The 23599-nt window shown below is 32.7% G+C and overlaps 1 protein-coding gene and 1 non-coding gene across 4 annotated transcripts in view; both read right to left on the bottom strand.

Moving 5' to 3' along the window:
* Positions 1–15674, bottom strand: part of LOC118190610 (uncharacterized) — a 31024-nt gene extending 15350 nt beyond the window's left edge. The window contains exons 1-2 of one of the 3 annotated variants that reach the window (XM_035361359.2): positions 15520–15674; positions 11765–12094 (exon numbers count right to left, since the gene is read on the bottom strand). In XM_035361359.2, coding sequence (XP_035217250.1) covers positions 11765–12072 — 308 coding nt within the window. In that variant the 5' untranslated portion in view covers positions 12073–12094; positions 15520–15674. Of the gene's footprint in view, positions 1–11764; positions 12210–15519 lie in introns of those variants that run through there. The other 2 variants (XM_035361360.2, XM_035361358.2) reach the window with 2 other exon arrangements.
* A 7494-nt stretch (positions 15675–23168) lies between these two features.
* TRNAN-GUU (transfer RNA asparagine (anticodon GUU)) lies at positions 23169–23242 on the bottom strand. Its single transcript has one exon. It is a non-coding gene; the product is annotated as a tRNA-Asn (tRNA).
* Between the last annotated feature and the right edge of the window lie 357 nt (positions 23243–23599).

Genomic DNA, 23599 nt, shown 5'->3' with positions numbered 1-23599 from the left:
CAAGAACAGAAACTGCCTTTTGATTATTTTGTTCAGTTTCATCAGTGGGTTGGACATACGATTTCCTTCTGATATCGAGGATCGATACAATTGAATTTTTCATGTGTACTAGGACCATTAATCTTTTCAATAGCTGCATTTTTACTAGATGAAGAAGACTTGGTATCATGTTCCATTGGTAAAGCAGCAGTCTCTACCATATATTTACTTAGAGGTGGTTTGCCATTATTATATTGCTTTTTCTTCTAAAACTTCTTTTAGGTGGCCTCCCACCTAAAAGAAGGTTGCAGGGATAGCCAACTACTATTCTGCTTGATTGTTAACTAGTCTGTCTGCTGCTTTGTTACCTATAATACTTACATGGCTCTTAACCCATATAAGGTTTATATAGATTTGATTATTATGTTGGAAAGGGTTTTGGATATTTACTACTACTATGGGAAAGGTGTGGTTGTGATTCAATATTGGGAGTAAAGTAGACATACTATCGGTATAGATCAAAGTTTCTTAAACTGGGGGTTGCCAAAAATTTTAGAAGTTTTGATATTTCTTTAACTTATTAAAATAGATAAAGATAAGACAATACAGACAAAGAAAAAACGAAAACGTTTCAACACATTCTCTTTATAATATAAACGTTTATATCACTTGCTTCGCACGTGACGCTGACGTTTCGTCTGTTACTAGTTTAAAATTTTCACACTGCTCTTTATCTTAAAATTAGAATTAAAGTAAATGACCTAAAACTGGAATAGTATATTACAGTACAAGGGAAAAAACTGACGGCTTCATTCATGCGTGTGTCGGATTTGCGCAATGCTTATGGAATCCCACAAAATTTTCGTAAATATTATGGGGGTCCAGGAGTCGCGAAAAAAATGACAGTGATAAAAAGGGTCGCGACTGAAAAAAGTTTAAGAAGCCCTGGTATAGATAATTGCATTTCCTGATGCTATTTTAATTACGTATTGGATGGCTTTTTTATTGTAGCTAATGCTTTAGCTTGAAAAACGCTGTTCTGTACTTTGAGATGTTCTTTCCAGGTATAAATTTCCCGTTTGCCCTCTAATCATATAAAAGCGCTGCCGACTCCTTCAGTAGTTTTGAAGCCATCTGTGAATATAAAAATAGGTGTTTGTTGAATAATTAGATTACTCTTTTGATCTTCCAGTTCGTCATTTATCCCAGATTCTAACAAAGTCTATGCCTTGACTTCAGCTGAGTGTCAGAAGTCTAGGTCCAGACTTTGATCGCATGGTGTCAAACAATATGCCGGCTTCAGCTTGTCAATCAAAATATTTAGTTCTTTACCTTTGATTTGTATTAGGAAGTATTTTTCATTTAATTATTTTTGACGTTGTTTTTTTGAAGTTTGAAAGGTCCTTCTTAAATAGGTTCTAACGATTCCGTAAGTCCGTCGATTCGTAGGAAGACATCAGAACACACACACATTAAAGTCTTTATCGACAAAATTTTTAGGAAACAGTTTTCGCTGTGCCACAGAGGGCTTTAACAATTCTATTCAATTTGTAATCTATGTAAAAATGTTGGATGTATTATGGAAACGTCGGCTTAGCGAAAATATTCCTGTCAGTTCGGTTGTTTTTTCGTAAGCTATTTGCACAATGCAAAGTCTTCTTTCAACGCTGCCGTAAGACCTAAAAGGATTGTTAAAATGGATTCAGACTACTTAATTATGACATTTGATAGCAGCTTTCAAACTTCAGTGAAATCTTTCAGTGCTGCCATTATACTGTGGATGACAGGAAATTGTTCGTTGAATTTATATACATATAATTGCGAAGTTTCAGAATAATTAAGAAGTAAATTGACCTGTAATAGCTTTGTAAGGAACTCCAAAACAGCTGATCCAACCTTCATTAAAAGCTTTTGCGACAGTTTCTGCCGTTATGTCATGTAAATGAATGGCTTCTATCAAACCAGTATAGCAATAAATACAAGTTAAACAATATATAAAATTATCAGACGGTGAATAGGGACCTATTATATCACTGTAAACTATAGTAAAACGGTCATCAAGCTAATTCCCATTTTGTATGCTGCTAAACCTTATTTTTCGACAACCAATACGAGCACGACTCCATGTCTGTATATCCTTTTTCTTTATATTTGGCCAGACAAATTTGGATGCCATTTCTTTAACAGTGGATTTTAAGCAGATGCCATTGCAACTGCTTTCTTTTCCTCCCGGTCAGCGAATGAATGAATACTTTAACTGCTTTTTCTCATCGAGAATGGGGTGAGGTCGGAGTTGCTAGAATCTGCAGTTTCGCCCACAATACCAAAAAGGGAGATGTCTTCCTACTGGTCTTCAACATGACATGATAATAGCTATTATCTTGGCATTAGCTTGACATGATAATAGCAAATTTTTAAATAAAAAGCTGGGTGCAGCATAATTTGTCGTTTCACACATTTTTTTTTTTTTTTTATTCCGTTCTTCCTCAACAGTATTTATAACAATATCAGCTCTAAATGGTGCAATACATTTTGCTGCGAACGTATACACTTTCTACTGTATCCAATGTTCTCAAGTTGGGTTGACTGGTAGTATAGGCATGTCCGAAGTGCATAAGTTCTTTGCAACAGATTTCGACTGTTCTGGAAGATCCTGCGGAAAACATTTAGCAAGCGTTACGTGCTCGATTCAGTCAGTTCGTTTATAATCTTAGTGAAATTAAACTCAGCACTTAATATAAATAATCGGTGATTAAGTAGTGCAGTTAGTATTATATTACTTCTTGTTGTCTTCCTCTTCTTACTTTGTTGTCTTTGCTCTTGGTATCTTTTTGAAGCCATTGCTTTAGTTTTCCAGTTCCAGATCATTCTGTAGCTTTCGGAACTCCATCCAACGTGCAACAAAATTTGTGGAGATTTAAATCTGACACCATTTACTGAATATAGGAAAGATCCTCTTTTATCAGACTGTATAGTTCGTTATTTTTTTATTTTTGCTTGCTTTATTTTAAAACTGTGTCTTCTGTTTTGAGTATTGTAAAATATACCAGTAAACCTTTTTTTTTTTTTTTTTTTTTCAGAATTTGAGAATAAAATTTTCACATGGAATTCCAACTTTAGGTCATGAAGGATTAGGATATTGGGTCTTTTTATACGTGTTAGTTTTGTCATGAGGTGCCACAGCATTTGGATTTTGTTAAAGGGAACTAGTTTAATTAAATGTTGTTTGTGAAATGAGATTAACATGAAAGAAAATCTTCCTAATGGCATTTCTTGGTTTTATAGATAAGTTAGAGATGGGAAAGTCTGTGGACCCAATAAGTTAATTAGTTATGGTTCTTGATTTGGTTGTAATAAATGAAATTTCTAGTTTTTCCCTGCCCCCCCCCGCAAGGAGAAAGAATGGAAGAACTACAGAAGTGATTTTTTCATTGCATTCTTTGAAAAACATATGACAGTTCGTCAACAAAACCATTATGAATTTTGTGGAATTGGATCTTTGATGATGGACTGGTTTTTAAACAGCAATAAGCGTAACAGTGCACATAAAGGAAATACGTCTTCAACTAGTGCCACGACTATAAAGAAGCGGAAATATCGTAAATGATGGAAGTTACTTAGAGTTTGGTTTGACGTCAACAGAAATGAATGGTGAAGAAATGTCACAATGTGTATTGCGTATGAAGTAAAGTGACGCGCCGTTTAGAAACTAATCACCAAAGCATGGTTGGCAAACCTCGTGAATTTTTTTGCCAGAAAGTTAAAAGCACTAAAACAATAACAACATCTTTTGGGGGGAGGGCTTACAGAATCGCGAAACGTAAGAAGCCTCATACCATCTCAGAAGAACTCATTCTACCTGCTGCTGTAGATATGGTGACCATCATGTTTGGTGAGTCGGTTAGGAAGTTTGGTGAACATCATTGTTGGTGAATTTTAAAGTGCCTTTGTCCAACAATGTAATTAGTCGTAGAATACAACATACGGAGGAAGATATCAATGATCCTTTAATTGAAAAAAATTAAAGGAGTAGAATTTGGTTTGCAGCTAGATGAAGGTACAGGTAATAATAAGGAAGATCATTTGATATGCTATGTACGGTTTATAGATGGAGACCTTTTATTTTGTAAAAATATCATTGAAGGAGCGAAGGCTCAAGACCTGTTCCGAGATTCTTCATACACTCACATCTGAATATAATTTGAATTGGCCTAAGAGGGTTGGAGCTCGCTTCATGTCAGGCTGCTATGGAGGATTACAGGCACTTACTCGAAGAAAATCACCAAATAGATTGTGGACCAAATGCATTATTCATAAAGAAGGGTTTGCAGCAAAGCATCTGAGTTCTGCAGTGTATGAGGTGTTAGAATATGTGGTGTCCATTGAAAGTTTGTTGGACAAGAAAGTTTTTTTAAAAACCTGTGTAATGATATGCAAGAAATTTTTATTTTCCTTTAAGAGGAAGGATACGAAGATGCAGAAAATATTGCAGATGCCGATTTTTTACTAAAACTGGAATATTTAAAAAACATTTTTGAAAAGCTGAATTCTCTTAATCTGTCTCTGCAGGGAAAATAAACAAGCACCTTCTGACGTCAAAGAACTATGGAGAAGGAAACGGAATAAAGATGCAGGCAAACATTATTTTTTTTAATACTGCATCAATTTTTGACGCCATATGAACTTGATCTTTTTTAATATATAAAAACCATGTTTGAAGGGCACTTAAATCACCTGATTAACTGGTTTGAGAAATATTGAAATTTGGAGAGAAGCTGTAGTGACATTTTTACATTTTACCATAGGCTTACTGAAAACTAACTGTTGGGCAAACAGGTTTGATTTTAGCTGAATTAGTTTCTTTATATTACTTCAGATTTAAGTGAATAGGTCGTATTAAAAGTGGCACGAATTTTCTGAAAGTTACCCCCTCCCCCGAAGAGAGGGCACATATCGCCATAGACGGTGGCCATTACTAAGGACGAAAGGGGTGATCACATTATTATGGTGGTACCTAACATGTGGGCCACCGTTGCCTTTTATGAAGAGACAAACAATTTACATCTATGCCTTTTCCAGGATTCGAGCCCAGGCCCGGACTGCAGTCAGACTGCTCGTTCGGCAGTCAGAGTCACTATTCTGTCTGGGCGACACTCTGAAATTTACGTTTAACATTATGTTTTTTCGGTATGCAATACTACTAACAAAACACTATGATTCTTCCCACTCAGTATTAAAATTATAGTCGTTTGCTTTTACTTCAATTACTGAGTTGGGGATTAATAATATAAAAACAATAAATTAGAAGACACCAACAATAAAGTAGGAGATACTTACACTAACAAATACGAGCATATAACTTGCAACAAATACGAATATATAACATAGCATATAAGAGTATGCCCACTAAATGAGGATTTCCCTTTGTATATGGCACCACAGGTGCAGAAAATATAATTACTTTATGCGTATGGTGCCATCTAAGAACAGTGGTATACAGTACAGCAGTTTTAAAAAATTTTAACAATTAACCAGGACAAAATAACAAACTTACTTGGACCATATCTTCAAACTGAGTCAATTTCGGTCAAACCGAGACTTCTGCCAACCCCATTTAAAATGATAAACATATAATTATAAAAAAATAATTGGTTTATATTTTTCTAATTAATTACTAACTATAAAACATTTTACTGAAAATATAACTATTTTTTATCGTCGTCGCATAACAGCGGGCGGAATGTCGTCGGTAAAATATGGGCCAATAGGATTGGCGCGCGTCTCGGTAATACGTTTCTCTACAATGCCGAAAAAAACGTGATACTTCCGCTTCTCGTTCACATTGTAACAATAACCTTGTAGCAAAATTCAATATGCGATATACGGGCTACTAGTTAATTGATTTTAGCAAAGTGCATTAGGTATATCTGCCTTTAGGAAGAATGCCTTCACAGAGAAATTTCTAAGCAAATTTAGTATATTTTCGCATTACTCATAGGGGAAAAGACAATTAATTTGCTCGGCGCCAAACCTCGAGTGATATGTTTGCTATGTCATGTTTTCTGCTGGGCCATTATTGGTCCCAAGTTTTTCGATAAGTATTAACATAATTTTTAACGTACATTAATTTTTCAAAAGTTAATGCATACTATATATAATTTTTCATTTTGCTTTATACATTAATGTTTTGAATAATTTATAATTAGATTAAATAATATTAAAATATTTACATAGAAAATTCTTTAATTACGCTTTTTTGGTTCTTCTCCCAATACTCTGCTATCCCACGTGGAAAAGATTTTCAGTTTTATCATCATAGCAATTAATTTTCTTTAATTAATACACACAGAAAAGAAAAGGAGTTTTCTTCCTCGGTTAACTCTATTTTTATATAAAGATATAAAATACTCGTATGTCATACATCTAAAAAAGGATGAAATTCATTCATGGATCCGTACTTCTCACGATTTTCAGTACTTTAATTTTTAAAATCAGATTTTTTTCCCCCTCCCCGACAGATTTCAAATAACTTCATTAATTGCGCAAACTGAATCACCTCAAGCTTTCGAATAGCATTATAAGTCCAGTGAAATAATAAAATTTAATGACTCCAGCCTTAATGTAAAAAATTTTAATTCCTCACATTTCATTCATTCGCATAAATTCATATTTATGGAATTAGCATAAACGCAAATATTGTAGTTACTAACTATAAATATTTATTAATAATATAATTACTAACTAATTAGCATAAACGCAAATATTGTAATTTTCTCCAAAAACGCTGCATCATTTATTTTACAGACAATATGTCAGACCTCTCAGCAAAAACTCAAAATATTGCAAATCTACGAAACCAATAAGAATTCCTAGGCTAAAAGGCTCCAAAACAGGTAAAAGCTCGAGACTCAGTCAACATAAACGATTCTGAAAATTCAATCTGTGATAGCGAGAAGGAGAAGCCCTCTTTTATAGGTTAGCGTAAAGAAATATTCAAAAAAGGAAGATGTTCGAAAAAGTTTAAAAGATCCAAGTCATTATTAGATAACATTCAAACTGGATTCGAAGCATTTGAACTCCTAATTGAATCCTTCACAAGGCTTGAGTTCAAAAGCAAGGATGAATTACAACTATCCAAATGTAGGCAACTGCTTAATCAGAGTCGCTTATTTTAATGCCAATGGCATCAAGAAACGAGATTCTCGGCTTTCCTCATCAACAATAAGCCCCCGGGGATCGACGTAGATAACTCTGAGTAGCTACTGGCTAGCATCTGTACCTCACCTATCTCGGCCATGGAGGTAGGAAGTAAGATGGAGTAGCCCTAAACAAGTTTCTCCCGTACCCTGCTCTGAAGCACCGGCGATCCCTACGTGGTGACCAAAACATTGGGTCATTTACCATTGAGTTCAATGGGATTTGACGCGTTCGGATGTAAATATTTTGTAATTACGTCGTAAATATACATATAAATGTATATCTACAACACTTCAGAGTCCTAAGTATATGAAAACAACATATTTTTAAACAACATTTCTTCTGAACGGAATTAAATGCTATACCTAACATAACTGTCCTGTGAAAACACAGGACAGTTTTCTCAGAATGGTTTAATTTGAATGAAATATTTTCACAAGTTTTCGTTAATTACACTAGAAAAAAAAAATTAAGGTAATTCGATTTTATTCGGTTAAGGTACAAAAATTAAGATCAAAGTTTATTGTATTATTAATATTAAAATTATGCATTATTTCTTTTCTATTTATAGAGCTCCTTCCTAAAATACTTTCTTAAATATGACATGAATTTTTGGCTTCTGAGGCATCTTTTAAATCGAAAAATAATTAATTTATAATTAATGCTCTATTCGGTTCATTTGAAATTAGAGAATTATTAGGAATTAGAGAAATACTTTAAATAGTACTTGACTTTCTCTGAACATTTCTGAAAGGGAATAAAATAAGTTTTTTTTTTTTTTTTTTTTTTTTTTTTTTTTTTTCTTAAAGTATTATTTAAAACTTGTAACTGAGTTATTGTAAAATGTAAGGGGAATAATTCTTTTAATTATACTTATCAGATTTTTTTTACCCTTCATTTCAACAATACATATTCCAAAACTCTTTATTATGCTCTTAAGTGCGCATCTCATAGCATTTGCTTTACAATACCTTTTAACAGATTGCTTTCCAATACGAACAATTCTTGCTTAAATAGCTTTATAACGTTTTTGTCAACAGGATTTCAATTTATGTTTACGATTCAATATTAAGGTTATTATATATTTAGATAACATTTATAATCATTATAAATTAGATACATTTAATAATTAGATTTCTTCACAGTACTTTCACAGTTGTTTATAAGTGAATAAATTCTTCATTTCAAATATATTTATAAATAATTTAATGACCTGCGTACGTTAAGAAGCCAGCATAAAACTAGAATTTCCGAGAAAAAAAAGACTTGCGTGGGAAACATTTTATCAATCTGGAATCAATAAGAGGACCATTCATGATCGGACCTCCTTTGGCAGGATATACAAATGTTTTCACCTCCGTCGATTACCCTATTTTCAAATTCTTAATAAGCTGTTTTGATGATGTAGCACGTTCACATGGTCACATCATCTTGACCGCACATGGTACTTCCGCCAAATTCGCAATTGTATCCCTCTTCTGTTCCACACATTTGTGTAAAACTGTACATAATTTTACACAAATGTGTGGTTCTCAATCTAGCGAAAGCTAACTTATTGGCATATCTGTGTGTATATTTATTAATTTTGACGAGGATTGCAGCATTTGATGGTAATTTTATTTTTAATTAACCCAAATAATTAAAACGTGTAAGCCCAAAGTGATTTTTTTTCAGATATATAAAATTAAAACGATGAGTTTAAAATGAGCATCAGTAAAGGCTCTAAAAAATTTTCAAAGGTACATGTTAAATAATATATGGATGTGAAAAAAAATTGTTTTATTTAAAACATTTTGGCGTTTGGAAAATAAAATAAAAGTAGCGAATACTCTATCAAGGGTAATGAAAGACGTATACAATTTTAAATAACATTTTTCTTAAAATCTATATTTTTGTAGTTCAACAGCTTAGAATTTTATAAAACAAATTCATAATCAAAATCGCTGTTGTTATTTATCGAAAAATAACCAAGATGTGATTTTTGCGTAAATGTCACTAAACTATACATAATGCTATTACTATGAATGTTTCTTTCATGCGAAAGTGTCCCTTTTTCGATTTGTATGGAACTGTCGTGTGTCGAAATACTATCAGAACCCTGTCAAGCGAGCTTCTGAATGTAAACAAAGAACACCCCATCTGGTGACCAAGGCTTCAAAGCAGTGCTTCACTTCTAGTGCCGATTGGCCCCTCCTTCCTTTCCTACCTCCATGATCTCGGCCACTGGGGTATAAAATTTAGGAACTTGTTGGTTTTGAAGACTCCGGAAAGGTCAGTTATTGGCCAGCCCGGTTGTCTTGCATGTCCTACAGCGATGTGGCTCTAGTAGGCCGTTGGGCGACGTGTTCCAGACGGTGCGTCTATCTCTCCAAGGTGCGAGGGCGGAGGTTGAACCTCTGTGCCTGGTTCTGAGGGGTCAGAGGAACCTGTAGTACGGTTAAGTTTCGCGAAACAGGGAAGCCAGTAACTTACTTCATCAACAATAAGAAACCTAATGCTCGTCAACGAAATTCATCTCATACCATGCGATAAATTCTCCGCCTACAGCCTGCTCCACAAACTTGTAACAAAAGATGAAGCAAAAGATGAAGATTTGAACATCCTAATTCAAGTTTCTCAACAATTTGACGGTGATAAAAGTCCGATTTAAAAGCTAAAAGTTTCCTCCTGGTAAACTCTTGTACGACAAATGCGGAAGAACGAACGTTCGATATGGATCAGCCATGGAGTTAACGTTATCGGGAAAAACGTACTCACACATGTTCATCACGTTCACACCATATAATCACACAAGTTCTTCAGAAGTCTTTGACTTAGTATTAACAAAACATTTATCACAAATTTACTACCTTAGGATAACAAATGAACTGTCTTCCGATCATCTGTCAGCACATTTTTACCCCTATGGTCACGAACCCAAACCAATCTGGAAGAAACTTCAGAATAATGTCATTCGTATTTAATGCTCAATCAAATATCTTCATTACAACTGATGTGGAGCAGCCATCTATTCTCTTAACAAGATCATAGATGAAACCTCAGGACGATCGACGAAAGCGTCACCAAGTTAAGTTCCTCCTCACCTGAATTCATCTTTAACAAAATCAAAGAAAATATGAAAACAATATGTACTATTGTTTTCATATTTTCTTTGATTTTGAATGAATTCTCGACAAGTAAGTCCGAAAGATTTCATATTTTATCTCAGAACATAGATCAAGCTCCTGAAATATTCTGCTAAAAAACCTGGACTTCTATTTAAAATCTACGTGCAAAATCACCAAATCCAGCACCACTCATGTTTGGTTTCTCAGATGCCCTGCTGCGGCTGTATGTGGCGAAAACAGCCGTCAACACGTGCATGACTATCAAGAACTGCATAGTCTATCCCAATTATTATTTATCTTCAAAATGCGAAGCGATTGCAACTATGTCATTCTGCTTTTGGCTTCCTTACAATTTTAATATGTAGTACAATAAAAACAACTGAGTTTACAGCACAAGTCGAGATAAGCACCCTTCATTAATGGTTACAAAGAGAATAAGACAAGAGCTTCTCAGTCTAATATGAAATGAAAGGCACTAAGACAGTCATACTCTGTAAGAAGGCGAAAAGCAGCAACAGCCGATACACGACAGATTGAAATAACAGTCATATTAAGTACAGTGGAACCTCGAGATACAAACACCCCTGTATACGAGAAATTCGAGATACGAGAAAAGTATGAGCGAAAAATTCGTCTCGAGTACGAGCATTGACTCGAGTAACGAGTTAAGCTGTTGGTGTGCTTGGCATGTTTCCCGATCTGGTTCGACTCGGGGAATCCCCTCATCAGAGTCAGTGTTCTTTAATCTACGTGTTTGTGCGCTTGTGAGTTAATTGTTTTTTACATTTAACATGAAAATAATTATTTTATGATCTCTTCCAAGAAGCTTGTTGCCTCAGATAGTGCTGCAAAGAAAAGAAGAAACAATGGCCGTTGAAATTAAGGAAGAAATCATAGATAAACATAAGCGTGGTGTAAGAGTGACGGAATTGGCGAAGACTTACACGGTCTTCCGACATCGACGATCTGCACTATTCTGAAGAAGAAGGAAGAAATTAAGAAACTTGATGTGGCCAAAGGAGTTATCGTTGCTTCCAAGCACCGTCCAAAATTCCTAGATGTTGAGAAGCTATTGTTGGTGTGCATTAGCGAAAAGCACTTGAAAGGCGAGTTGGTGTCGAAAAAGCTATCATATAGGTAAACTATGGTTATATTACTTACCAGTGTAATTTATTAGAATAATTGATTTTTACGTTGATATTTTTGGGGTTGTGGAACGGATTAACTGAATTTCTATTATTTTCAGTGGGGAAGTTTGTTTCTAGATACGAGAAATTCGCTATACGAGCTCAATGCTGGAACGAATTAAACTCGTATCTCGAGGTTCCACTGTACTAATTTGTAAAGTATTTGGATACTTTAATATACTTTGTAATACACATTCTATGTTGACATGTACTTGTAACATGTACACTGGCTAAAATGATGTGAATATAAGCATTAACAACTAATAAAATCTTAAGACAATAAAAGGCACGTACCAACATATAGCCATATCAGCAAGTTCTTCAAACTGCGGTATGGTGAACTTTGGCTCATTCAGCGAAAGGCAATTTTGGCACTTCATCTTCCAACGGTACTCGAACCTTTGATCTTTGAGATTTACTCTTATCCAAGAAAAATTTGACATCCATGTACGATGACAATATAAACAGCAATATTCACCTCGGTTATACACAATCTGACAAGCGTTATTTTGTCTAATATCTTGGGGCCGCAACTGGTGAGCCTGCATTCTTCTGTAGATAACTGCACTCAAGTTCTCATTTTCTAATATGGTTCCTGCCATTTTCTGGTTATGAATTCAGTTTCTGGAATGAAACACACGACTTAAAACAGGATGAAAAAATACCGTTTCCTTCTTACAAATTTGGTTACATTAGCGACAGAAGCGACGCTCACAAACTTATTTACAGAAATTTATACACCTTGTTTGCTTTAAGCTGATAACAATTATCAAATCAAAACTATCAGTCCGATATGGAGTTAAAGGCCGTTGAGGATACGATGTGTGTCTGTTCCTCCACCTGCTGATTAGATAAACAAATTCATCATTTTTCAAAGCTTGCAATAGTGGATAAATTTATTTTCTGAAATGAAACTGCATGCGCAATAAAATTTATACCCTGTTTAAATGGCATTCTCCCAAACTTAAAGAACTGTATCTTAAAATCATGCACAAAATATAGTTTATAGATAATTCAAGTATTCTGTAGCTTATAATTATTATTATTATTATTATTATAGCTTATTATTATTGTCTAATAACTAATATTTTAAATTTTATTCTGCTTCATATTTTGCTAATTAAGAATTCAGGTGAATTGCAAAGTTCCTTCTCCTTCCATCATTCTTTCCAAATTATTTTCCTCTTCTTCCAGCCGTAAGTGAATTCCTTTCGACAAAAGGTTTCATGAGACCCGCATAAACACTGAGACATGTAAATAGCCAAATTGACAAGCCTCGATTTCTTTTGTTTACTAAGCAAATATAAATATGGTAGCACAGACTGAGAACGTTGGTGCATAAACTCAAATCCTGTGCCACATAGTTAACACTTAGAGACTTGTGGAAACATCATTTTAATATTTTCAATTACGTCACTCTCATTAACAAAGCCTGACAGCAACTAACTTAAAGACCATGGAGGAAGTTATGGCCAGAATGAGTTGCAGGCAGACTTGAAGCACTTTGACACCTCGTATTTTTTGTTATTTATGATATTTTGTCTCTAAGCAAAACTGCGGGCTAGAAATTTAATAACGAAGATAAGTTACTAGACGACCATAAAAATAAGACCTGCATGAAAGAACTAACGCAAATTCAGAGGCAGAAACAAATGGCGATTGTGGAAGAAATGTCTTCAGAAGAAGAGGAAGAAAGAAAAATGATCCTACTACTACTAAGAAGATATAGTGAATTTGAGTTTCAGAAAGCAGCACCTCCTTATACTTTGTATCAGGGGAAGAACATTGGTAAAACAAAATGACAAAAATAAAAGTCAAGTGGCCGCCATCACTAGACGAATAAGGTGAGTTTCTGGTCGAAGGTCCAAATCAGTGAATTGAAGAATCTAATATGAGTAAAAAATATTAAGGATGGAGAATATCAGATGGATATTTGTGCTTTTGTCTTGGAAATAGAGAACATCTAAGAGAGTTGATGCAGTTAGATAGAGTTGAAACAGATAGGATGAGTGAGAACTGAACAGAAGAAATTTGTGTCACGTTTTTGAATACAATCTTGAATTGTGTCTACTTTGAGATCACGGTGAATATACGAATTTGAAATAAACTATGGCGCGTTGATAATCTCTCTGAGTGCTTTGTTTTGAAGAACTTGGATGTGTTGAAGGTGAGTTTTGGCAGCGTGGCCCCAGACAGGACTAGCATAGAATAATGCTGGTCGAAGTATAGATTTATATAAGAGGAGTTTATTAGAAGCGGGCATATGACTTCTTCTGCCAAGAAGTGGGCGCATAGTTGCAAGCGTGATATTAATTTTTTTCAGAGTTTCCCTGAGATGTTTCTGGAAAGTCAATTTTTTATCAAGAATGACTCCTAGATATTTAACTTCGTCAACCCAGTCAATTTCTTCATCAAACAGAAGAGATCTAGGTGGTGTGAAATTTGCTTGTCCTTTGCGAAAAATTATTGTTTTTGTTTTTTCAGTATTAACTGCAATCCTCCAAAGAGCGAGGCAATTTTCTATATAATTGAGGTAAAGTTGAAGAAGGAGCTGGACAGTAGAAGCTTGGGTCATTGCAGTATCATTAGCGAAAAGAGCAATGGTAATTTGTGGATCTTTAAGAATATCGTGAATGTCATATAAATATGGTGAAAGTACAGATCCTTGGGACACTCCAGCGAAAATTTTTCTCGTGGAAGAAACAGAACTGCCAATTTTTACTGCAAAGATTCTGTCTTGAAGATAGGAAGCAATAAGTCTAATACAATGATCGGGGAAGTAAAAATGATCCTAGTTCTCTGTCATAGAATGTGTGTGAAATGGCGTATGATGCAATATTTTCACGTAAGGATATCACCCTGATAAAGCAGTAGCAAGCTAAAGCATAAACAATTTCAGTGACAATGCCATATCTTTATTTTAAAACATTTCCAAATGTAGGCAACAGCAAATTACATTGGACAAATTGTGACTGGAACAGAGGCCCAGTATCAAGTAGAGTACAGTGGTGCTTAGAGACAAAGCTTAAAATAAAGAAGATGCCTCCTGAAGAGAGTTGGTTTTATGGAAAAAATTTTGCATCAAAACAATAACACCTTCCTTACCGTTTTCCCTTTATGCAATTCACTCTCCTTTGTACAGGTACTATAAAATTAAATTTTTGTCTATAATATCTGTTTCATATTGTATTTATCTTTTTTTTTCTATTTAATGATTTTCACTAGTTTTGGGGTTTTGAACTTGTGCACAAAGTACTATTTTAAAGTTTAACTGGAATCCAGGAACGAATTAATCCATTTTATATTACTTCCTAAAGATAACATTGTTTCCGTTTAAAAATATTTCGGCTGGCAAATGAGTTCGAGAACGAATTAAATTCATGAAACGAGGTTTGACAGCATTCCCGTTCAATTTATTTCATAATCATATATAAAGTCATATTACCAATTCGGTAACTTGAATTAGCCTTGAATTTTTAAGTACTAGTAGACTAGTAGAAATAAGTACTAGTAGTACTAGTAGAAATAATGCAAATAATCATCTTATCAGCAACCGAAGAAAATTTTTGTAATAATAAAGTTCACAGCATCTGACAGAAGCTATTACAAATACTTCAAATAAACGACTATGTGTAAAACATTTCATACCATTTAAACACTCAGCGTAACTTTTGACGTCTTAATGCAATTTATAATGCAGAAAAGAGGAGTTAAAAAGGCATAAGTCAATATGCTATAATGATTAAGTCCTACAGTGCCTGAAACAGATATTCTACTGCTACTATTAAGAAATTTTGAGCCATAAGACTTGCTACCTGGTTGATTGAATCTGTTAATGTCAGAAACGTTACCGAACGCTATTAAAGAATCCTTTATTCGTTCTTTATGCACTCCCAAGATGCAAATTTTACGTTAAATAATGAAATTGCATTTCACAGAAGATCAGAACAGCTAACGTTAGTAACGCATACGTATCTGTTGTATTTAATGCAAAAGTTAAATTTCTGTCTAAAAATAGTATTCTTGTTACTACAAGAAAGAGGACTTACCGTAAAAATGCAAGTTGGAAAGAAAAGCCACGTAAATTCACGTTAAAAAATGCTTTAAAAACGAGATTTAATCAATAGCTCATAAGCTGCACTACCGGCTTAATGAAACAATACCGACGATCGGTAACGTGGACAACAAACAAACGTACTAAATCTGATAGCATTCACAATGCAAATCGAAACTTTTTCGTGGCGCCAACTTTGTGCGTTTCCGTAAGCAAATTGGGTCATCTCGTTATTGACCTTGAGTTCCCTTTTGAAAGCATGGGAGTAAAGATGCACGCGATCAATTATGCAGCCGGTGCTTAATCATGCCATGTTTGTAGTGGGTACTCTTGAATTAGTGTAATATTTATATGATCAATGAGTAATCAGCTTTTAATCTACACAAAGACATTTTAAAAAACGAATTATATTATGTTTACAAAGCGATAAAAAATTAAATATTCAAAGAATAGTCAAATTTTTAATATACGATGAGGCTTTCCTAACCCTTTCAATTCCGGGTCCAGCCAAGTTTGCTGTCATGTGCAGGTGGTCGTCTTAGAGAAGTAACGTTCGATACCTGTTCTAAGAAATATTTCCACTTCGAAAAACTGATCAACTTTTCAAGGGGATTTATATATTGTTGTGAATTTTGTATATATGTAAATAAAATTAAAGAAATTATATGCGAAATTGTAGTACTTTTTGTATAATGTAACATGAAATGCTTGAAAGAGACGAAGTTCTGCAAGAAAAATAAGATTATATAGGAGGTCTATTTAACACTAATGTAAATAGCTATCTCGTTAAATTGACGAGATATCTTCAAGCTGGCAATGGTCACCCTCCCAAGTACTGACCGCGCCCGATGCTGCTTGACTCAGGTGATCGGACTTGGGCAATAATTTTTGTCGCCAAATTTGGCGATAATTCCCCAATCTTGTCGATAATTTGGTCACATTTTGATCCGATCCCTGTATAACTGTAATTGGTATAATAACTGAGTAACTGTAAATTATTCATATATGTAACTAATCGTATTCAGCCCTCATATGCCCTCCAGTAATTTCTAGAAGTGGATGTTACTAGAGATTTCTTGGCGGCCGGGGAAAAACTGAGAAGACCGAGTAGAGCACCAGTTTAACAGCTGTTCGAAGTACTGAGACATCTCCATGGGAGCTTCGCCTTTTGAGATGCGCTTTGCATTGAAATGTGTTTAACATTCTTAGAAATTTGAAGTGTAACTGCTGATTGTACTCTGCGATACTAAGAAGAGTTGCACGAATATTTTTGTGGAAAATTCTAGAACATTGAAGTGTTTCTTTTGGTAAAATATAATTTATCAAGCTATCATCGATTCTGTGTGCATTCAATCGATTGCGAACAATATAAATGCTCATGTACAAGCGATTACTTTTTAGATTCGTAAAAGGCATCGTCATTTGTATTTCGGTTTCAAACTCTTTATTGAAATAAATTGGTCTTTGAGTTCTGCTATAATAAGGATAATATAAAACCTGACAGGTCGTGGAAACAGTAGCTGAGATGCAGAATGAAATATAATAATAATAAAAAAATGTAACATCATCTAACTATGCATTTATGAACATTTCTGTAATAAAGACACCGCGATTCTGGTCATGTATGGAGTCGTCTTAAAGTGGTGATATTCATTAATTATGCATGCTAATCAGGAACAGTGTTACTTTCAAAGGTGGTCGCCATGAAAGGTGTCACTGTAATCCCCTATCATTTTATCTTAAAATGTTGCGAATCTGCAAACTGAAATATGAAAAAAGAAAATATTTTAAAGTAAAAAGAAAATTTTTGAAAAGTTATATGACATGGAATTCTAGTTTAAAAAATGTGCAAATTTTGCAACAGCCAGAATACTGAAAAACAATGAAATTGATACAGATCATCAGGCATGTGCATAGGCCACTCTACAAAGAAAAAGATATTTATGTTTCAAATTTAATCAGAAAACTTCCCGTTATGGAAAGTGTGTTGCCATTCTCAATATATTTTTTAGCTTGCTAGATCGGACGGCGTAGCACCAGGGTACCACTGCGATTATATGATGCTAAACTACGTTTAAAGGTAAAATTTTGATTTATTTTCTTCACTGAAGTATTTAAATTTTTCACTTTCGGTTTCAATTCTTTAAACAAAATAGAATTCTCTTTATTTAAGGTACAAGATTCTAACTAGAATTTTTTTCCTTGCTTTGGGAAAGGGCAAGAATTTTCGATTGAACTATTATAATTAAAATACATTAAAATGGTTCATCCGCTAATTCTGGATACAGAAAAGCAAGGATTTTTGTAGAAGAGAGATTTCAATTGATTTCAATGTTTCCCCCCCCCTGACGAAGTGGCATTGAAGTTGAATTCCACTTCTGTTATGTTTTTTTTTTTCTTTAAATTTCCTTCAAACATGTTTTTGAATTGGGGTATTGACTGTTTAAAAGTTTTGGTTTTTACATTTATTAAATTCTCTTTTGCATTTATAAGACTATTTGAAATTTATTAATTATGAATTTCAAAATTATTAGTCTTTGTGAAACATTAGTTCTAAATTTCTTGCTTTATGTCTTTAATGAAAATTTTCATCAACTTAAGCGCCTAGGCATATTTATATATATATATATATTAAATGTTTTGTAATTATTTAGGAATGCGAGAGAGAATAGATAAATAATTTTAAATTATGGCCGATGTTTATAGGCATATCGAATGCCTGTTGCGAATTGATGATTTAAATCTTTATTTTATTTTTAATGATGTAACAACGTAATTTAATACATATTAATATCTATTTATTTGCAACATATCCAACTGATAAGTTTATGCAGCTTTATTGCAATTCATAAAAAATAAATTCTCGAACATAATCAATTCTTCGGATGTCCGAAAAGTTTCAAGTTTTTCCTGCAAGTTTATCTTAGTCAAATCGATTAATTTAAAAAGCAATACACATACTTCTGTAATAATTTTAATGTTTATTTTACTATTTTTATAAAGTATCTAATTTAAAATTAGGCGGGGGGGGGAACCTTCGCACTAGCGTAGATGTAGAATAAAATTATCGTTTTTTGTGGACGTTTTTATTCTTCAGGCGTAAAACATATAAAATCTAGAGTGCTTTTTTTGCCTAGACAGAAATGTTACTTAGGCTGGTTTCTAGTCCAATTAAATGTATCTACTTGGATAATAAATTAAAATGTGTTTAATTATAATACGTAATTATAATACAAGTGTTATGAATATTTGCAGCTTTGTTGCAATTAGTAAAAGACGCTTATAACGCTACACGCATGGTAACTAATGCATCTTTTCATTTTTTTTTTTTTTCTAAGAATAATTTACATTTTTTAAGTCTTCAAATATATATCTAAACTGAGATTTTGAATGGTAAACATTTCGTAGAAGAATTAAGACTTCTCTCTCTCTCTCCTTGTTTTAATCATTTATTTGCAGTCGACTTCTAGAGTGTTACAAACCTGTTAAAAGCATTCATGATCTAAAAATAGCAGTTGTTCCAAAGTATTGTTAACAGATCTAGAAGAAAGACCTTTTTTCGCGATTGACTTCATGTAATAATACGTTGCACTTTTATACTATGAAAGATAAGTAAAAAATATTATTCATCTTCAAATGGCAAAAATTTCTATTTATGTCGACAACATTTTATCGAAACTGAAAGTGACAACACGAAAAAAATAAATAAATAAATAAAAAGTGCAATAAATTACAAAAATTTATTATTATTATTATTTAATAATCCACTCTAAAAGAAAGTTACTAATTAAAATTATAAAGCACATAATGAATTCCTAGCGTAGATGGCATGCACATAAAAAGAATCTTCTTGAAGAAAAGAGGCACTCACTGTTCAGCACTGTTTGAGTAATGAAAAAAAAAAATAATAATAAATAAATAAGTTTATATACAATATGTTATTGCCTTTCTATTAACGTTTGTGAGTTATGTATTTGCCAAATTAAATGTGGTGATATTGTTTTGTTTATGGCAAAACCCGCTACGACTTATCCGCTTAAGGGAATGAAGAGGATTCTTGGAGGATTTTCTAAGGGAAACTATTTCGAACCCATGTCGCACGTGGGGAAAACCACGAAAACGTTTATGCAATCAGCCCGTTAATCTGGAATCGAACCCAGGACGAAATACCACCGTTCAGCTAGTTTATTGCTCGGCTGCTGATGACACTGTGGTGACATATTGTTGATATATGATGATATGGCAATGAAATAAATGGTGCAGTTGCTGGTAATCTTCTTAATGGTTTGCAATATAAACTATTTAGCATTGTAATCCGACAAACATTCTACACGATTTCAACTAAATTAATTAAAGATATTTTAAGAAAACTCAGTACTTTAGGGTGTATACATCCTTCAATTATTTAAAACAACAATATAAAATGAAACAAACGAACAAAAAATACTGCAGGATTTCAAGATTTATATTACGCTCAAAGGTTTTTTTTTTTTTTTTTTTTTTTTTTCCCCCTTCCCTCCCCTTGTTTACACATACATACACGTTTCGAGAGCATTTAGGCTAACGCTCCTTCGGGCTAAAAATATTAAAAAAACAGCATATCTTTAGAATTTAATATAGACAGTCTTGCGCGGTGGAAATAAAAATATTTTATTCCGTACATTGTGCTGCAACTGTTCGCTTTGAATTGTTGAGTTTCTTAATTAAAAATTCATTAAAGTTTTTAAAATATGAAACAGATAATAAAACGAATTCGAAATTCAAGATTCAGGCTTCCAGGTACCCCAAGGGGGCTTTTTTTAACGTTTTCTATGTTACGTTTATTTATTAAATATCATGTTCTTCGCACTTAAACCATAAAATTTTGTTCAACAGCAATATCGCAAAATAATTTTAAAATGAGCATATATTCGGAGGAAGACTATGTTATTCAGAATTTGATGGCTCTAGGTATCGTTGTTTTTTCACAATGCGAGAAACATACGTCCATACATCCATGCAGATTCTTCATTACTTACTTTTTTTAAATATAGTACAGGACGATAATATTTGGTGGCAACAATTTGAAAAGTGATACAGCCGTTTATAGTGATTCGACATAAAATGCCGTTTCAAAACTAATAGCCCCTCTGGTCTAATAAATTGAAACATACAAATAAATTAAGGGGGAGTAAGACCTTATCGACAGCGAAGAACTTGAAACTATCGATTATAAGTAATCTGACTAATTGCATAGTTAAAATATTTCATTTATTATGAAAATGTATGATCTGCATTTTATTCATGCATATTATTTTTCTTCAAAATGTAAAATATTTTATTTCTCATAAAAAGGTAAAAATGCAATTTTTTCCTGGATATTATATTTTCAGGAAGAAATCTTAGAAAGTCCTTGAAATGAGAGATTTAAGATACATAACCCCCACATAGGTACACACATTTCTTTTTTTTTTTTTTTTTTTCACAGAATCACTGAATTTGCACTGGTATTTACAAATATGTTCAGAAATTTAAGTGAATAAATTTTTATTCTTACATGCAGAACTAAAGTATCTGAAAAAAAATTGAATTTAAAAAAAATTTAGCATATTTAAAAAATAAATCAGTGCCTTAAATAATTGGTTGTTTCTTGCAGGTAAATTTAAATAGGTTCACTGAATGCGTACAGATAAAGTAACATCATAAAATAAAATTTCAGATTTGTTAAATAAATAGAATTTTATAAATGTATACTAAATATTGAAAAAAAATATTCTGTGGAAAACGTGAAATACCAAAAAATTGCTGTTTCAGTTACATTTTTTTAAAAATTTTTAAAATTTTTGCACTATAATCATATTCTGATGACCGCTGTGTTGTTCTGCAGCTTTACATTTTCTTCTATTCTTTTTTCTTCTCGAATGATTTTATAAATCACTTTTTCAACTCTGAAGAACAAATTTTGTCAATTTTCGAAGCTCTTTACACTTTGAAATTTTCTGCATACCATTTCGGCGAAAAATACTTTCTTTAAAACATATACAGTGTCTTAAAGAAGCATACCTTGTCCTCTCAAGTTTTCAAAGATTCTACCCCAAATATCTACAGTTTTTTGAAGTTTTAATGCATCCATATTCAATTCTGTTTCGAACTCAAATCGCTAAAATATATTTTTGTTCCTAACAGATGTAATTCTGAAAAGAAATGCTTATGCTTTATATTGTTGACCTAAAGACAGCATAATAATTAAAAATATTGATAAGTCTCTCTTAAATGGCATTTAAAAAAAAAAAAAACTCTTAGAAATAGCTAATTAATATATATTAAAATTTTATGTATTTTATCTTAATTTACCAGCATTTAGTAGTTCAAACTTCTCCATGTTACATATTTTTCGAATCAGCATTGTTCACTTTATTTTTTAAAATCAAAACTGAAAATCAATTTTTGAAAGATTAACTCGGTCTTGTTTTCTTTAATCCCGAACTTATTTTGAACTGGATATCCTAGAAAGAATAAAAATTTGGATAGCTGCCAAGTAATTGAAGTTCTATTGCTGGATGATCTAATTAATTTCCGCGTAGGCTAGGATATTTACTGTTATCTGTATATATACATAATAATTTTCAAATTATTTACACTAGACTGGAGCAATAAATAATTTTTTGTTTGTTGGATCGTGCATAATCTTTCTTATCGCTACTCTGCTGATGATACTGTTACTGAAAAATTCTTCTAACAAGTTAAATAAATAAGCGTCCTTGTAAGAAAAGGCTCCTTAAAAGCCTAAAGAGGGCTGTGGCTTGTAATAACATATAATTTTCCTATTTATTTTCTTAATTAGTGCTTAAGTCATTTTTTTCTTAAACTGCGTATTTTAATATGTGGAAGAAAAACATGTCAATCCGACATTTAAAATTTGTCAGACTAACGTTGCTTTACAGAAAAACTCAAGAATTTTCCGTATAGGGTTAAATTTTACCTGATTTTAGATTTACATTTTATTTTCGTGTTTATAAATCTAAATTTTTCTATAGGTTATCAGATAATAAACTATCGAAAATTTTATTTGACCAAAGGAAATTAAATTTGTATGTAAAACGAAAAGATTCTTCATTTTTATTTTGAAAGTATGTGTGTTTACCACATTAACTTATATTAACTATCATAACTTAATTTTAGAAATAAAAACAGTGTACATATTACATGTACTGAAATTCCGTCTTTTTCTGCTGCATTACATGCTTTTTTTTTTTTTTTTTTTTTTTTTTTTTTTTTGCATGCATTTAAATAACCTACAGTTTTAAATTTATAAATAAATAAATTTTAAAATAGAAAAAAATTTAATTTTTCGTTCTTATTTTGAAAGTATATGTTGTTTACAAGATTAACTTATATTAAATAGCTTAATTGAATTTTAGCAATAAAAATAGTGTACATATCACATGTATTTAAATTATTTCTTTTTTGCTGTAAACATTACATGCGCTTAAATAACCTACAGTTTTAAATTTATGAATAAATTAAATTTTAAAAAGAAAAAATCAAAATTTTCATTTTATTTGAAAAAAGTATGTGCAGTTTACAAGATTAACTCATAATGAATATCATAACCAAATTTCAGCAACGGAAATAGCCTGCATGTTCTTCAAAAATATTACCTGCCGCCCCCGGGTGGGCTCGAACCACCAACCTTTCGGTTAACAGCCGAACGCGCTAGCCGATTGCGCCACGGAGGCTTGACAGGTGTGGGCAAAAAATACTATAAATACAAAATTTCTATTATTAATGCTGTTAAGTTTAAAATGTATTGTTGTAAAATCTGTTGAATTAATTTTGTATGCTGAATTGATGTACATATTTGTACCAAAGAATAAAATGACAAAAATAGGTGAATAATTAAATTTATTTAAAATATTAGTTTTAGTATTTTACGCAGAAAGAGCAAATTTAAAAACCAGTGAAAGCTCTCTAGACGACTACCGCCTGATAGTGATCGATATTTTTTTATAAATTAATGTCGGGATTGAACTTCAATTCTCTAATGCGACCATCTCCACACAAGGCCAAAATCGACTATAATCATGGCTGGTAGA

Source organism: Stegodyphus dumicola, chromosome 12 (genome assembly GCF_044657685.1).
Source record: "Stegodyphus dumicola isolate Sdum_Otavi_A_Nest chromosome 12, ASM4465768v1".
NCBI lineage: Eukaryota > Metazoa > Arthropoda > Arachnida > Araneae > Eresidae > Stegodyphus > Stegodyphus dumicola.
The sequence above is the reverse complement of the archived record's forward strand: the minus strand, read 5'-3'. Positions and strand labels throughout refer to the sequence as shown.